The sequence below is a fragment of the Oncorhynchus gorbuscha genome, linkage group LG06 (genome assembly GCF_021184085.1).
Source record: "Oncorhynchus gorbuscha isolate QuinsamMale2020 ecotype Even-year linkage group LG06, OgorEven_v1.0, whole genome shotgun sequence".
Taxonomy (NCBI): domain Eukaryota; kingdom Metazoa; phylum Chordata; class Actinopteri; order Salmoniformes; family Salmonidae; genus Oncorhynchus; species Oncorhynchus gorbuscha.
Window position 1 is genome coordinate 95074241 of NC_060178.1, and position 18111 is coordinate 95092351.

At 43.1% G+C, this 18111-nt stretch overlaps 1 protein-coding gene across 5 annotated transcripts; it reads right to left on the bottom strand.

The window, feature by feature from the left end:
- Positions 1 to 1164: 1164 nt before the first annotated feature.
- LOC124038590 (casein kinase I) lies at positions 1165 to 17939 on the bottom strand. Of its 5 annotated transcripts, none has more exons than XM_046354641.1 (10): positions 17438 to 17939; positions 8593 to 8703; positions 6514 to 6662; positions 6113 to 6341; positions 5804 to 5974; positions 5368 to 5516; positions 5045 to 5213; positions 4669 to 4808; positions 4002 to 4077; positions 1165 to 3040 (listed from the first exon to the last, which is right to left on the bottom strand). In XM_046354641.1, exons 1-9 carry the CDS (start codon positions 17511 to 17513, stop codon positions 4045 to 4047), a joined length of 1227 nt encoding a protein of 408 aa, XP_046210597.1. In that variant the 5' UTR covers positions 17514 to 17939; the 3' UTR covers positions 1165 to 3040; positions 4002 to 4044. The 5 variants fall into 5 exon arrangements, with proteins under 5 accessions (XP_046210597.1, XP_046210594.1, XP_046210596.1 ...); XM_046354638.1 differs by having other exon boundaries at positions 4002 to 4072; positions 5045 to 5231; XM_046354640.1 differs by having other exon boundaries at positions 5045 to 5231.
- Positions 17940 to 18111: the final 172 nt, after the last annotated feature.

An 18111-nucleotide genomic window follows, 5' to 3' on the forward strand; every position in this document is an offset into this window, starting at 1 on the left:
CAGATTGACAGGCTTACCCTGTCTGCACACTTTAGCAAAATGTTTAATTTTATTTGACATAATTAGCATATAACCCAATATGTGGGGCATTTGGCTTTTGCGTGTGTAGATCCACAGTACATGCATCCATGTTTAGTATTTTTCTGCCTTTATCAATGTTTGATAAAATGGTTTCCATTTTTTATCGACATGGTCTCTATTTGTTCCGTGTGGCATAATTGAGATTCTGTTCATTTTTAAAAATTGGATCTGTTCGCTTGCTCTACATAAATCTATGGCTTTGGTCAGCGTAAATTGGGTTTCGCGTGGCATACTTGATCTTACCTTTACAGCCAATCACAAGTTTGTCTCTGATCATTTCGTCTCTCATTGACCCAAAATCACATAAATCAGACAATTGACGCAGCCTCATAACACATTGACCCGACATCTCTGCTTGAGTTTGTTCACGTGTTAAAAACAAATATTTCATAAATCACATTGAGTGGGTTCAAAATGTCAAGGATTTTCTTTGGATTTGCTCTATCCTCTTCCCCCAGATCTAGGTGACGCTGAAGCATATGGTGCTCATTTTTATCTAAACCTGTAGGAATTTTATAATTTTCCCACTGATCACGGAAAAACTGGTTGTTTTGATACAAATCGCCTTTCATATCCATGGCATAGGCACCGGAATTTGACTGCCACTGCAGGCTTGTCGTCCTCGCTCACTTGTTTGCGTTTATCCGATAGTGATTACATTGTCCACATACCTTATCCCATTTTCCTTAGTGCTTGGCTTTGGGTTCACACTTCTGACACCATGTTATGTGTATGTGAATAACTAGCGTCGGAGAGTTAAGTAAAATGCAAGTATAATCATTTACTCAGGTATTACATGTGACAGGTCACAACATCTGAATCAGACACTCAATGTCCCTGTTTATATATCCTAGATAGGTGCCCCACTAGCACCATCTCTAGGTTGGCATTACGCCCATTATCTTAATCTTCTTGGTGAGGGTTCCCCAGGTTGGGTCACAGTCCTTCATCTCCACTTGTCTTTTGGGTGTCTCTCTTCCCATCAGGTGCCCCAGTTTAGGGCAATCATAGTGTGCATGTCAGGTGGTAGACATTAAAACATCCATCCATACATACAAAAAAAATAACATTTGAAAATGAAAGCACAGGGTAGTACAAAGTACTTCATTTATTTACAGTTTTTAAAAGTACACAAATGGGAGATAAAGGAATATTCTTAGAGCTGGTAGCTTAGTTAATTACACAGGAGGGTGAGTCAGTGATTGACCAAACTGGCCCTGAGTCAAACCAGAAAGGACTAGTCAATAATGAGCTCAGCATTAAACAGTCCTATAGAGCTGAACCATGGCAACAGTTCAGCTGTGCCCGCCCTTAAATCTCATCATCTTGCTGATTGAAATTATCCTCAGAGGTCAAATTGAATATCCCAAACTCTTGCTCCACTCTTTGCTGAGAACCAGTAAAGACATGGCGTGTTACTCTGCCCAGGCCTTGCCAGCGCATGCTAGATCTTACAACGCATCAGCTAACCACATTATCGATCACTGGTCGATGCATGCAACGTCTGAGCAGGGGAACATGACCATCAACTGGAACGTCCAAGGCCATAGCCCACCCAAGTGAAGTGTAAATCGGTTCTTTTATCAGGGAATAGATGAAGTAATGACAGTGGTTTAGTCAACTGCTTCTAGCCACATCAGTGCAGGACCATTTTACTTCTCAAAACATGTAAAAATAACACCAGTGTTCACATGGAGCCAGTAAGTAATTGTGAGCCATTCACTCAAAAACAAATGATAGTGTAAAATGGCAGCCATTTAACAGACACTCAAGTCTCTGGGTATCTGGTGTATTTGAGGAACTCCAACTAAAACAATCCTGCACTTCATCTTTGTGGACAGACAAGGCAAAAGCCTGGGAACAGACAATGATTGACAGCCCAAAACAGACCGATTATAGGACAGTGATGTCCCACTTTAGAGCAGCCCCAAGTGAGACCTACGGTCAGAAACCCAAATTCACCACAATAAGGAAACCAAAAAGGGAAAAAGCTGAAACATTTCACATCTTCATTAAAATACAATTTCACAGCCTAGAAACAATACAAATAACATAATGAGAATGTAGATCTGTACAGTAGACCATGAGGCAGTCTGACTCAGTGTGTGAAGAGGAAACCTTATCAGGGGCCCCTCCATAACACATACAACTTGAGGGATGTTGATCATAGAACTCCATAAAGACAACAGACTTCAAATGTGGTTTAGAGTTGAAACCCTCCACCTGACTCATACACCTCAGCTTGGTCAAAGGGATGTCCAGTGTTAAAACATGCAAATAGTATATATTACAAATGGCTTTAGAGTTACAGATCAGGGCTGTGAAAACAAAAGCCTGCTGGTGGTCAGAGAAAAGAGGTCTGTAAATAAGTACAAATGAAAAACCAAAACTGATCCATTTCAAATAGAGCCGCAATCATCGATTAGCTCTTTTCATACCAGATTTATCGATTAGGGTTATTTAGTAATGTACTGTGGGAGTAGAAATTGGTGTCTATTGACAAAGTGCCATGGATGATAAGTAGTAACCATGGCGATAACGGTGGCGGTTGTTGTCGTTCCATTTGTCGTCTTAATTAAATCTGTTAGATCGCCATGGCAGCAAAGACCACGGCCTCTGCACAGACGTTTAAAATGTCTCCCAGAAAAAAGGTTGCAGATGTGGTCTGTAGTTCAGAGATTCTTTATCAAAACGATTGTAAGTGTTTGGGAGAGAGTACAAGGAAATCAAGGGCGAGCGGGAAAGGAACAAGAGATCTAGTGGGGAAAAAGAGAGGATCAACCAGAGAACGCCAGGTCAGGAGAGGAAAGAGGTGATCTTCCGAAGTAGTTAGGCTGGCTGGCAGCTGATTGGTTGAGCCAGGCTTGGTGCAGTCCTCCGCTGTGCCAGGTGCATTGTGGGTATTGTCTCATCGAGGCGCTGCAGAGTGGAGGCCACCAGGGATCATACCAGGCACCATCTGAGAGAAAGAGAAACTTTTATACTTGCAGGCAGGGATCTCTACTCTAGCTTCTCTGCATGGAATCTCCATCTTATCATTCATTATACTTCATTCTCTTCTGCACTTAAAATGTCATTAAAAATACCAGACGTACAATATTCTTCATAAGGTTCAAGACATGCATGAAGGGTTGAAAATAGCTTCATCTTGTCATATTTCTCAGTAGCAGCAGCAGTATTTCTGAGTAGTGCAGCAGATATGCTGAGGGTGATAGATGAGGGTAGGCAGCGTTGGGCCACCTCATCACATGGCTTTAGTCTGGTGCATCATTCACACGTCAGAAAAATACAACTCAATTCAGTATTCACCAGAGTTTACGCTTTCAGCCGTGGCGAACCTAAACTGTAGCTTGAGGAGAATCTCTGGAGATTTATGAAAAACCATGCAGCATTGAGCAGTGGTAAAAGTCAAGGGAGAGAGGGTTTGAAGGACACTAGAGAGTTAGGAGCAGTATAGGACCTAATGCAGTCACATGCTGGAGAACGTCAGACAGGCATCAGCACAGTCCAACAAGTCACGCGCACTGAGCGGAGGATAGGTCACAGGTCACAGAGCTAGGTGGGGTGACAGCCAGGAATAAGGGAAACATTAATTCCCCACGTGTATTTGTTATCACAAGGCTGGAATGCAGCACTCCAGTTCTCAAGGGCTGCAGTGTATGATATGAAGACTCACACACTGATCAGTACGCTATGAAAGGGAAGAGTCTGGCCTGCTGAAGTCTAGCTCCTATTGTCATCAGCGATATTAGCTGCTAACATTGAAGCTACTTGTCTCCAGTGATCACATGGTCTCAACCCCCTTTCATAGTGTAACAGAGAGGAATGGAGAGCCTGCAGACAGACAGTGCTGCCCAATAACACAGGAGACGTGCATCCCTGGTGCTTAAGGACAAAGCGCCAGCCTGAGCGGGACTCACCTAGTGTGGCCATCGGGCCATCACACGAGGATGTGGCGAGCCTCTACTTGTCGTGATGATCGAAGGGAATGCTATTCTGGGGTTGGGGGGGGAAGGAGGGAGAGAGAAGGCCATAGGGCAAGTCAGACAAGTGGATCTGGGTCTGTAGTATTGGATGCTTACCGTCACACCAATGCCCTGGGAGTGGGAGATAAAAAACTCCCATGACCACCTGGTGGAAACATTAAGACATGGGCAAGGAGAGTGGGGAGATGTTGACGCTGCCCAAGGAGAGTGGGGAGATGTTCAGGGTTTCCTCTCAATCCTGGTGTAGATTTCCTTCCCCTTCTTATCCTTGTCTTGTTTTGGCAGGCTAACGCCAGGGCCCTTTACATAGCTAGCTGAAGTTCCTCCCTCCAATAAACAGCTTTATGTTCATTCATGTTTTAAAAGATTATGTTGATGTGATCCTGGCCTTACTGATGCACTGCTAGACATATAGCTACTCTTACTGACATTTGAAGACAGTCAGGACATTCCTGCTTCAAGTTGACTATAGACAACTTCATTAGTTATGTGTTGCATATTTCTCTGCAGGAGTGGGTCACGATGGGGCATGGTCGTATGAGTTTAAGGGTCATGTGGTGAGGCCCGAGGGGGTGACACTAGGGATGGGGCGAGCTTGTACCTGTGAGGTGGACATGCGGGAGGTGTCCTGGTGTCCCGTCAGATCGGACGAGGAGACGTTAACGGGAGCTCCCCGGTGAAGCCGCATGCTCACTTTCCTCTCCCGCTCCATACCAGACACCGGGCGTGGAGACGTGTTGGCTAGAGAGGAGAAATAAATACTATAAATACTATGCTCCCTGACCATGACAAGACAATAGTCAAGCACATTGTTACGTAATCCATACATCTAGGCGTGTGTCAGAAACACTAACCTGTGTGTGAGGGGTTTAAGATGTGTGTCAGAAACACTAACCTGTGTGTGAGGGGTTTAAGATGTGTGTCAGAAACACTAACCTGTGTGTGAGGGGTTTAAGATGTGCGTCAGAAACACTAACCTGTGTGTGAGGTGGGTGTGAGGGGTGTAGGCGGCGCCGTGTCCTGTGTTCCTCGGGGTCGTCCTGAGGCGGCAGGGAGTCCCCTGGCCCCGGGGTTCCTGCTGTGTCTCAACCTATCCTCTCTGTCCCTCCGCTCCCGCTCCGCCTCCTCTGCTGCACGGTTGGCCCCCTTGGAATTAGGGGCAGTCAGAAGGATAGAAATGGAGACTAGATCAGAAAGCTGCCGCTGAGGTACCATTAGCTAATGGTTAAGAGGACTAATGTGTAATAAATCATTAATATGTTTCATCCTGGTTAATTAACAATTTAGAGGCAGTACTCACAAACTTGAGCATGTTCCAGTCAAAGACGTAGTCATAAGAGAAGCCCTGTCTGTGGAACAGGTTCCTGAACAGCTGTCTGAGGTACGAGTAGTCTGGCTTGTCGTCGAACCGCAGAGAACGACAGAAGTTCAGGTAGGTGGAGAACTCAGCTGTGAGGAGGAAGAAAAGTGTTACTTTTAATCAGAATACTTTCTCGTCATCTTTTAATCAGAATAATTTCTCGCCATCTTTTAATCAGAATAATTTCTCATAGGGAAGGGAAATTATTTCCATGTTTACAGAGTCACAGCATGATCTCTTTGTAGAGAGGTGCAGAAAGGACAAGACAAATGGACAGAAACACTCCAAGAGTATATTGTTACTACATGACAAGCACAGAAACCCTTAGTAAACTATAACCAGGATGGAGTAAATGTAGAAAAATCACATTACTCACAGGGGTATCCCTTGCAGAGCACCTCGATGGGGGTGGACATTTTCTTCTCACTGATGCGTTCGTACTTCTGCCTCTTGGTGGCGGCCTTGAGGCCCTGCCAGGGCAGAGAGCCCAGGTTGAAGTACATCAGGACATAACCCAGAGACTCCAGGTCATCACGACGAGACTGTTCTGCAGAGGGAGATGAGAAAAAAGGATCCTTTCCAGATCTGACATGATCGAAGGAAAGTGCTCCACTATGAGGCTTGTGCTGAGGATTGTGCGCGCATGTGATCAACCTCTAGATGTGAGTGTATGTGTGCGACCTACCTATCCCCAGGTGTGTGTTGATGGATGCGTAGCGCGCGGTGCCGGTCAGGTTCTTGTTCTCGCGGTAGGGGATGTGCTGATGTGTGCGGGCGTCGCGGTACTTCTTGGCCAGGCCAAAGTCGATGATGTACACCAGGTTGCCCTTCTTGCCCAGGCCCATCAGGAAGTTGTCAGGCTTCACATCTCTGTGGATGAAGTTCTTAGAGTGGATGTACTCAATCCGGCTGATCTGGAGAAGAGAGGAGAGCAGGGGTGGCCACTACACCGCCTTGACAGCTTCACTTTGCGCTTCTAATTTGTTAGCAGATTTTATAGCACATAGTGGCCATAACTGTAGAAGATACAGAGGACCCTAATAGCCAGCATAAGAGCTGAGGATTTAATGGTCAGTTGTGTCTCACCATCTGGTCAGCCAGCAGCAGGACAGTCTTGAGGCTGAACTTGCGGGAGCAGAAGTTGAACAGGTCCTCCAGACTGGGGCCTAGCAGCTCCATCACCATCACGTTGTAATCTCCCTCTGCTCCACACCACTTTATGGACGGGATGCCCACTGTAGGGAATGGAAGGGAGAGTGTGATTTGTAAGGATACCCACTCGTAGGGAATGGAAGGGAGAGAGTGATTTGTAAGGATACCCACTCGTAGGGAATGGAAGGGAGCCTAGTGGTTAGAGCGTTGGACTAGTAACCGGAAGGTTGCGAGTTCAAACCCCCGAGCTGACAAGGTACAAATCTGTCGTTCTGCCCCTGAACAGGCAGTTAACCCACTGTTCCCAGGCCGTCATTGAAAATAAGAATATGTTCTTAACTGACTTGCCTGGTTAAATAAAGGTAAATAAAATAAAGTAGGGAATGGAAGGGAGAGAGTGATTTGTAAGGATACCCACTCGTAGGGAATGGAAGGTACAAATTTGTAAGGATGCCCCTGAATGGAAGGCAGAGAGTGATTTGTAACCCACTGTTGGAAGGGAGAGAGTGATTTGTAAATAAGAAATGGAAGGGAGAGAGTGATTTGTAACTGACTACCCACTGGTTAAATGGAAGGGAGAGAGTGATTTGTAAATACCCACTCGTAGGGAATGGAAGGGAGAGAGTGATTTGTAAGGATACCCACTCGTAGGGAATGGAAGGGAGAGAGTGATTTGTAAGGATACCCACTCGTAGGGAATGGAAGGGAGAGAGTGATTTGTAAGGATACCCACTCGTGGAAGGGAATGGAAGGGAGAGGAGGGAGAGAGTGATTTGTAAGGATACCCACTCGTAGGGAATGGAAGGGAGAGAGTGATTTGTAAGGATACCCACTCGTGGAGGGAATGGAAGGGAGAGAGTGATTTGTAAGGATACCCACTCGTAGGGAATGGAAGGGAGAGAGTGATTTGTAAGGATACCCACTCGTAGGGAATGGAAGGGAGAGAGTGATTTGTAAGGATACCCACTCGTAGGGAATGGAAGGGAGAGAGTGATTTGTAAGGATACCCACTCGTAGGGAATGGAAGGGAGAGAGTGATTTGTAAGGATACCCACTCGTAGGGAATGGAAGGGAGAGAGTGATTTGTAAGGATACCCACTCGTAGGGAATGGAAGGGAGAGAGTGATTTGTAAGGATACCCACTCGTAGGGAATGGAAGGGAGAGAGTGATTTGTAAGGATACCCACTCGTAGGGAATGGAAGGGAGAGAGTGATTTGTAAGGATACCCACTCGTAGGGAATGGAAGGGAGAGAGTGATTTGTAAGGATACCCACTCGTAGGGAATGGAAGGGAGAGAGTGATTTGTAAGGATACCCACTCGTAGGGAATGGAAGGGAGAGAGTGATTTGTAAGGATACCCACTCGTAGGGAATGGAAGGGAGAGAGTGATTTGTAAGGATACCCACTCGTAGGGAATGGAAGGGAGAGAGTGATTTGTAAGGATACCCACTCGTAGGGAATGGAAGGGAGAGAGTGATTTGTAAGGATACCCACTCGTAGGGAATGGAAGGGAGAGAGTGATTTGTAAGGATACCCACTCGTAGGGAATGGAAGGGAGAGAGTGATTTGTAAGGATACCCACTCGTAGGGAATGGAAGGGAGAGAGTGATTTGTAAGGATACCCACTCGTAGGGAATGGAAGGGAGAGAGTGATTTGTAAGGATACCCACTCGTAGGGAATGGAAATCCCATTCTGTATCCGGTTTAACATGATTTCTTGTGTGATACCTATCCCACCACACACAAGTGCTGTTTCTCTGGCTCTGTGATCTGATGACAGGTTCCACTGAGTCTATTCGCTCAGGCTGCTGCCTGGCATGACTGACTCATGTGGATGACTGCCTGCCTGCCTGCTTGATGTGGATGACTGCCTGATGTGGTTCACATCACTGGACATTGGGGGAAAATAGGGTGAGAAGGAAGATAAAGGGTGTAGATAGAAGGGAGATGGGGAAAGAGAGACTGATAGCCACAGCCTGGCCCCTGTATAATGTTTCAGACCCATTTCTCACCTCCTCCCTGCATCATCTTGTAGATCTTACTCTCTATGTGGAGCTGTGGGTGTTTGGTCTTCACACATTCCAGTTTAATGGCGACCTCCTCTCCCACTGAGATGTCTGTGCCTGGGGGAGAAAGAGGAAATACTGTCAATACAAATGTATGTAGATGGATAAAGAGCCACCAGGTGTGTTATTGCTTTCAGTTCAGAGTATGATTTAGGCTTATAAAGGACTAGGTCCTGGACAGTTTTACCTGACCAGTAAGGGAGGGTAAACTCATGGGCCTGGTGATGTGCATGCCCCTGCTGACTGACAGGTGAAAAATCTGTCGACGAACCCTTGAGCAAGACACTTAACCAGAGCCATTATGGTTAAGAGTGTCTGTCAAATGACTAAAATGTAGATGGGGCATATACACCAAGTTCCATTCATATCATACCAGCCACAAAAGAATGCAACTCAAACAGGTAAACAAACCAACTAACTGTAATCTTAACGTTTCCTCATGAGGAGTACTGCCAGCATGTGTGACCAGAATCCTACTTTAGTACTGGGCCTACTTCTCTATTCATCTACTTTAGAACTGGGCCTACTTCTCTTTGGGCAGCTTGCAAAAGCTACAAGTCTAAACATGCATTGAAGAGGTGCACATTTGCTGCTTGTGTGCTAGCAGTGGGAAATAGGAGCTTTATAAATCTGACATTTCATTTCAAAAGTAGGCTACAGTCAGCTACACAACAGAGCCACCAGCCAGTGAATGACTCAGACCCTCCTGAAAAGCACTTAACACCTCCATGAACACACAATAACATGTTGGATGAGTCCTACATGTGGTTACATAAAGGGGGCTGCATTAATCTGAGGGAATTACAGCTGACTGGAGCGTCCCATTCCCCTCTGTGTGAGTAGGATGAATGCCCTCCCCCCACTCACCTGAAGAGTACACAGGAACACAGCTAATCCATTCCCTCGCTGAAATTACATTCTGTCTCTCCCATTACAATGGATAGGAACTAGGCACTTAGGACTGACACGTTAATTTTTTGCCCCATGGCATAGCGGTTTAGCCTGATCCACAAAATTGGCAGTCAAGTCTGCGTGCTCTAGAAATGAACAAATTGTACTTCACATGGTAGTCAAACTATATGAACTCAACATAAGTCTTCCGGTGTCAGAATGTTTCATGTGACCTAGGAGAGTGATATAGATGTATGGTCTGGTTATGCAATCAAGCTAGGGTGTCAAAAGCAAAACACCCACACCATATCCTAAGTGGTTCGGTGGGGTGGGCTGGATGGCCTTATCACTAAACGTCTCCTATTTCAGTCACGACTCATTAAAAACATCCACTCAGCCCTACACTCAGTGGTGCAATTTCATTACACTTCATGTCTGTTGAGTTGGAACATTGAGTTTCATTGGACATGTGGTTTCTCATCTGCAACACAATTTATATATTGACCATAAGTTAAACTGCAGCCATGCAAGGAGAAAATAAATCTACTTTCCTAAAGGTCAGAGAGTGTCTCTGAACCTGAATATGCACACACAGTGCATTTAATAGGACTGTGACAGTAATTGAATAACCCTGTAATTGACATTTATCGTGGAAGATAAAATAGCCATCAAACTGTTTAATAGGCCTACATACATTTTGTATGAACTTTATTTACAATGTAGATCAACTTAATCTAATAGCGGGAGTGTTAACAATTATAAGCAGTTCTGCTAACTCCGTCTACATCTCCTCTTTCCAACTGTTGTCTGGTGCTCCAGCAGCGAGCGGGGTTGCAGAAGCCTAAAAAGAAAAGCTTGATGTGGACTTTTTTACACAATGCATATTTTCATTTCTTGCTAATAAATAAAGCAGTCTTTAAAAAAAAAAGTTGGATGTGTCTATTAATTATTCAACAGCAGTCGACAAGGTTGTTCTGGCTCCTACAATGTGTCAAACGGTCAATCCTATCCAAACCAGCGTTGATGGGTCCTTTTGCAGGATGTGATTGTGAGTTTGATGATTCGCTTTATAGGCCTATGTCCATTCATAAAGGCTACTTTAGGAAACTATCTGGATCTTTAAGAAGAATTAGATGCTCATGTCATGATTTAAATACTGCAAAAAGCCTATTTTCAGTAAAGGCCCTTTCTCAAGTCTGATATTTTGGTCCAAATAATTAGGAAGAAAACTAATACTAGCTAAGCTTTCCGTAATTGAATTGGCAAAATTATATGGCATAAGCCTATTCCTGTCTATACATGAATAAATAAAATAATTCAAAACAGGCTACTAAAGCATACTTTGGCAACAGAGGATCATTAGCTTCTCCTTAAAAGAAAGATTACGTTGTGGATTGTATTGAATCACATTGCCTACAGTCGGAAGGAAAGGAAACAATTGCGCGTGCGGCAAATAACAAATAGAAGATTGTTGAGCTGCGACGGTCAGTGAAAAGTACAGGTCAGGCATATCACAAAATTAAACTATTCAATTGCAAGAAAACAAAATGACCATTGCTGAAAAGACAAATCTGTCTTTTAGTTATCAAAATTATTAATTGAGGGAACAGCAGCAGGCCTATGGCCCATCTTATTGGCACCAGTGGAGAGCATAGACCAAATCCAAGGTAAGTGCGCACTGCGAAAGGAAAGTATCTGATATAGCCTATAGGCCAGGCATCTACGCCATCCACACACGGCCATGCATTGAAATATATTTTTTTGCGAACAGTGATTGAATTATATGATCCTAAATTATGACTATCAAATTACGATTAGAAGGCTCTTACATATGCGATGATGCATGGAATGCTTGATTATAAAAAGGTGCATTATTAATGGTGAAAATGAGCTTCCCAAAACTTGAAACTCACGCACCGCCTATGCATAGGCAGGTGATTTTGCGGTTTGGTACTCGTGTTGTTGGCTGAGGAAAAGTACACGTGGACAGTTAACATCTTCAAAGTGTGAAGTAAGGATACACATCATTGCATTTTCTTAACGGAAACCCTTATATGGGCACGTCTTGTTTATGATGCCTTTCACACCAATTGCAAAATATCGTCCTGCCACAATCCGTCAATTATTTATTCGGAACACGGCGTTTTTTTTAAATTGATCTTTTTGCAAACGAATAAGCTGTTGACCAATATAAATTATTATCTGGGACACTGTCACTGACAGGCCGCGCACTGCCACAGAGGTCTGTGGGTTTGTTGTGTGAATTCACTAAATTTCTCTCTGCCTGTGTTTTACATTTGCAATGAGTAAGTGCAGCAAGGTATCAATTTAGCCAATGTGATAACATCACACTAGGGCTACACGTCGCTCTCGCCATTCAAATTTTCCTGACAGTTCATTGACAATGCTGTAGCCCATTTTATAGCCATTCAGCAAGCAATATGGTCGATCGATGCGTCTCTCCACCAATAAACTTATATATATATATATTTTTTAATTAAAATGCTGTTCATTGTCTATAGCAGGGGTCTCCAACAGGTCAAAGCCCACCTATGAGTAGTTCGCCAAACAATTCTGAAAGTATATGCAATTTTTCATGTTTATCTTAAACTCTCACAAGCAAATCTCACAAGTCAGACACTGCAATTTCCCAGCAACTGTCATAATGACATTATCCCACCCCTGGTTAGCGACTATTGGCTTAAAAAGCCAAACCTAACTATCTGCCAATTTCCAGCAATTTTGCCTGTCTGCGTAGTGCGAGTTTGTGTATCACTGTGTGTGCGCGCATGTATCACTGTGTGTAGCCAGTTGATGTGATGACCTGTGTGGGTTGAAGGAAAAAACTAAAACCGTCGCAATTAAAATGTTAAATGCAAAGTAGACTTACCTGGAAGAAGTAGATCATGAGTATGTATACCATTTGTATCTACACTGAACAAAAATATACATGCAACAATTTAAAATATTTTACTGTGTTACCGTTCACATAAGGAAACGAGTCAATTTAAATAAATTAGGCCCTAATCTATGGATTTCACTTCACTGGGCCCCACAATAGGGCTTTATTACAGAGAGAAATACTCCTCAGCATCCCCCACCCTCCTTTCAGACAATCCCGCAGTTGAGGAAGCCGGATGGGGAGGTCCTGGGCTGACGTGGTTACATGTGGTCTGCTGTTGTGAGGCCGGTTGGATGTACTAACAAATTCTCTAACACAACGGAGGCAGCATATGGTAGAGAAATTAACATTAGATTGTCTGGCAACAGCTCTGGTGGACATTCCTGCAGTCAGCATGCCAATTTCACACTCCCTTAACTTGAGACATCTGTGGCATAGTGTTGTGCATTTTAGAGAGAGGAATTGTATTATACCCAGCACAAGGTGATCATGCTGTTTAATCAGCTTCCTGACATGCCACACCTGTCAGGTGGATGAATTATCTTGGTAAAGGAGAAATGCTCACTAACAGGGATGTAAACAAATTTGTGAACAACATTTGAGATAAGCTTTTTGTGCGCATGGAACATCATCTTTTATTTCAACTCATGAAACCAGCACTTTACACGTTAAGCTTCTAGCAGCAGCAGCAGTACAGAAACATTTCACTCACTCAACGCACAATTAAAAAGGGCCAGAGGCGCAATTAAAGGGGAATTACACTCATTACAATTTAGTTTTATTCCAGACGCCCCCCCCCCCCCCCCAAAAAAAAGGTTTGCTGATGTGATTTAAACATTGACTCAGACCATCCAATGTTGTTGTTTTGATAAGAACTGGTCGACAGACGACGCAATCACACTGCCCTAACACATCTGGATTAGAGGTCGACCGATTATGATTTTTCAAAGCCGATACCAATTATTGGAGGACCAAAAAAAGCTGATACCGATTAATCAGCAGATTTATTTATTTATTTGTAATAATGACAATTACAACAATACTGAATGAACACTTATTTTAACTTAATATGAGACATCAATAAAAATCAATTTAGCCTCAAATAAATAATGAAACATGTTCGATTTGGTTTAAATAATGCCAAAACAAAGTGTTGGAGAATAAAGTAATATGTGCCAATATGCAATATGTGCCATGTAAAAACGCTAATGTTTAAGTTCCTTGCTCAGAACATGAGACTTCAATATTCCAAGGTAAGAGGTTTTAGGTTGCAGTTAATATAGTATTTTTAGGACTATTTCTCTATACCATTTGTATTTCATATACCTTTGACTATTGGATGTTCTTATAGGCACGATAGTATTGCCAGTGTAACAGTATAGCTTCCATCCCTCTCCTCGCTCCTCCCTGGGCTCGACCCAGGAACACATCGACAACAGTCATACTCGAAGCAGCGTTACCCATCGCACCTCTTGCAGCGCAAGGGGAATAACTACTCCAAATCTAAAAGAGAGTGACGTTTGAAACGGTATTAGCGCACACCCAGCTAACTAGCTAGCCATGTCACATTGGTTACACCAGCTATTAGGTTGATAGGCTTGAAGTCATAAACAGCGCTGTGCTTGTGAAGAGCTGCTGGCAAAACGCACGAAAGTGCTGTTTGAATGAATGATTACAGGCCTGCTGCTGCTTAGTCAGACTGCTCTATCAAATCAGACTTAATTATAACATAATAACACACAGAAATACGAGCCTTTGGTCATTAATATGGTTGAATCCGGAAACTATCATTTCGAAAACAAAACGTTTATTATTTCAGTGAAATATGGAACCGTTCGGTATTTTATCTAACGGGTGGCATCCCTAAGTCTAAATATTCTTGTTACATTGCACAACCTTCAATGTATGTAATAATTACGTAAAATTCTGGCAAATGAGCCAGGCAGCCCAAACTGTTGCATATTCCCTGACTCTCCGTGCAATGAACGCAAGAGAAATGACACAATTTCACCTGGTTAATATTGCCTGCTAAACTGGATTAGTAGTTATAACTAGTGATTATGATTGATTGTTTTTTTACAAGATAAGTTTAATGCTAGCTAGCAATTTACCTTGGCTTCTAAGGCATTCGCATAACAGGCAGGCTCCTCATGGAGTGCAATGGTTAGAGCGTTGGACAAGTTAACTGTACAGTGGCATAACTGTAAGGCTCTCCAGAGGGTAGTGAGGTCTGCACAATGCATCACCGGGGGCAAACTACCAGCCCTCCAGGACACCAACATCACCCGATGCCACAGGAAGGCCAAAAAGATCATCAAGGACAACAACCACCCGAGCCACTGCCTGTTCACCCCGCTATCATCCAGAAGGCGAGGTCAGTACAGGTGCATCAAAGCAGGGACCGAAAGAATGAAAAACAGCTTCTATCTCAAGGCCATCAGCCTGTTAAACAGCCATCACTAACATTGAGTGGCTGCTGCCAACATAGACTCAAATCTCTAGCCACTTTAATAATTGGATATAATACATGTATAACTAGTCACTTTAAAACAATGCCACTTTATATAATGATTACATACCCTACATTACTCATCTGTATATATTGTACTCTATACCATCTACTGCATCTTACCTATGCCGCACAGCTATCGCTCATTCATATATTTATATGTACATATTCATCCCTTTACACTCGTGTGGATAAGTTAGTTGTGAAATTGTTAGATATTACTGCACTGTCGGAACTAGAAGCACAAGCATTTCGCTACACAAAACATTAACATCTGCTAACCATGTGTATGTGACCAATACAACTTGAGTTGACATGTTTCTATTGCCTAACGATTGTCAAATGCATCTTCATGCCCATCAGAGCTGTCTATATACCCCGCCCCCTTAAACTTTCCTCGTCAATTTAGATGATAGGCTACATTATCCCATAATGTAAAGTATTTTTGTAATATCCTACAGAAAGGATTAAGCTAAGGCAAGGTTTTTAATGCATTTTTGGGAAAGAAGAAATGTGGTTTGCTTCAGTGTCTGAGTGAGATGCACTGCAGTTGGCTTTGACTGATGTGTCCTTTCAGGTGGGTGGGTTGTGTGTACGTGTTCACTAATTCTCTATTTCCATTCAGAAAGTTTTCTAAAACAAGCCTGTCTGGATTTAATCTCTTTAATCTGATAAAATAATAAAAAAGTGCTAGTGATAATTACAAAGTGTAATAGTAATAGTGAAGTTGCAGAGAAAAGCCATGCGTTTCTTTTGCAGCCAGTGGTGGTCGATGACTATTCATTGGCCTGGCCAATTACCATAACTGCAAATTCCAAGACAGTCACAGCTCTAGTGTTAAACAACTCACAGATTGGAATAACATCTGCCACAGTGTCTAGTCAGTAACCAAATGACCTAAGCCTTTCAACAACAAAAATTAAACTGAGAAGCAAGTCAAGCAACCTTTTGGACTTACATGGAGTTTAGACCCATTTGTTTAGAAAAGGGGCAGGGTGGAGAGCTGGGGTGTTTTGACTCGTGACAGGCTACCACAGGCAGGGCAGTAGTGGGGGTTATAATCTGATCTGACTTTCTCATATGTTACACACTGACGCTTTGTGAAACAATGACATGGCTGTTAGAAGCTTCACTGATGTCATCCACATAAACAATACGCTCTTTATGCCCGTTTACACCAACTACAGTAGTGCCAAGAAGCTGTAGAATCATGTCCAACCCTGTGGCTGTTCCTGCTTCAACTCAACCACAGGAGTTCCTACAGACAACTGAACACACCTACAATGAGGACAGAACATACACCAAATTCAAACACTGGATTGGGTCCAGTAAAACCTATTCAGCATTCAACATGGGGAGGAATATTAGGACTACCCAAAACATGACTTCGATCCAGGAAGCATATCAGCATTATAACAAAACCATTAGTTATGGCATGACAAGATTCAAATTGACTCATGCAAAAAGCAGGAACTGTTCATCGTACCTTATGACAAAGGTCTGTGAGCTCAACCCTGGGGGTGATAACATATCAGAATGTAATTTCAGATACCAGCTGACTGGAAAAACCACAGGGCCACATACACAACACACTAAAAACAACTAGATGTCAACACAACTCTTAAAGGGATACTTCAGTATTTTGGCATTGAATCATTTTATCTACTTCCCTAGAGCCAGATTAACTCGTGGATACCATTTATGTCTCTGTGTGCAGTTTGAAGGAATTTGCCAATTAGCGTTAGCGCAATTGCTAACTAGCGTCAGCGCAATGACTGGAAGTCTATGGCAACTGCTAGCATGTTAGTAGATTCCATAGACTTCCAATCATTGTGCTAACGCTAGTTAGCATTGGCTGGTGAACTACCTATAACTTCCGTCATACGGGACACAGAGAAACGGTATCCACGAACTAATCTGGATGTATGGAAGCAGATAAAGGGCTTCACTGCCCATCGTATACTGAGTGCAACTGCTTGGGAAGGACATTTGGCTAGCTCTACTGCAGCTAGCCAACTGCCCTCCAGCCCTTGAAATTAACTGACAGATGGGATGACTACTGGCAAACTCTGTTGGGCTGGGTGACTTGTTCGGTCGGTTTGTGAAGTGAACTAGCTAACTAATACATTTTCAAAAAGCCTCTCATTCGTGATCCAAGCTAAGGTTGGGTAACTATCTGGATGGTGGCCAACGTAGCGAGCGAACGTTATTGGCTTGCCAAGAGGACAATAGGTGCTGGGAATTGACAAGTTTGGTTTGGTCATGCTAACCAATAACGTATTTGCAAATTCCCATCAGCTGGCCAGCTAACGTAGCTAGCTAGCTGGTTTGGATTAATGTTAGCAATGTAGCGAGCTAGGTTTGCATGTTAGAGACGCTGTATATGGTAGCTAGCTAACGTTAGCTAGTTTAAAATGTTCGATTGACGTTAGCCAACCTACGGTAACGTTGTGTAATATTGATGACATTTTGGTTAGCTAGCTACTCACCCAAATAGATATCTCCAAAAGATCCACTTCCAATTTTCCTGCCCAGCCTGTATCGGTTTCCCACTCTCAATTCCATGGTTCAATGTTATTCTTACGATGCAACCTTCAGAATGTGTTGTTTTGAGAAAGAAAAAGTCAACCTTGGTGTTGTTGCTCTTTTTGGTTACCAAACCACCCCAAATATCACCTTACTTTGCTGGAATACAAACCCCTTCATTCAGACGCCCCCCCTCCCCATGAATCCCAGAAGATCAAGTTCCTTCTGTAACAATCCAATTGTCCCCATCCCTTTTATATCTCTATTTTCTTCGGAACACCACGATATTGGTATTGCCTGAAAGCTTAGAATGTGTAGATTATGTTCTAGCTGTTTTTGATATCATCCTTTCCAAAATCAAGAACGATGGAGACGGATTTTGATGGAAGCCTTCTAAAAACAAAAAATAAAAATAGCCTCTTCTCCACTGTAGGAATTTCTTCCACTGTGGCCTGGTTGGCTGGCATTCGCTTGTGACATCATTTCTCCTAGCAACCCTGCGCAGCTCACATTTAAAGAGGGCGCATTGGTCTTTGGAAATTATTCAAGTGTTACTTTGTATTTAGAAAGACTGACACACTGAATCAAAAAAATCGAACTAACAACACTAAATACGTACTATTTCATGTTTATAAAC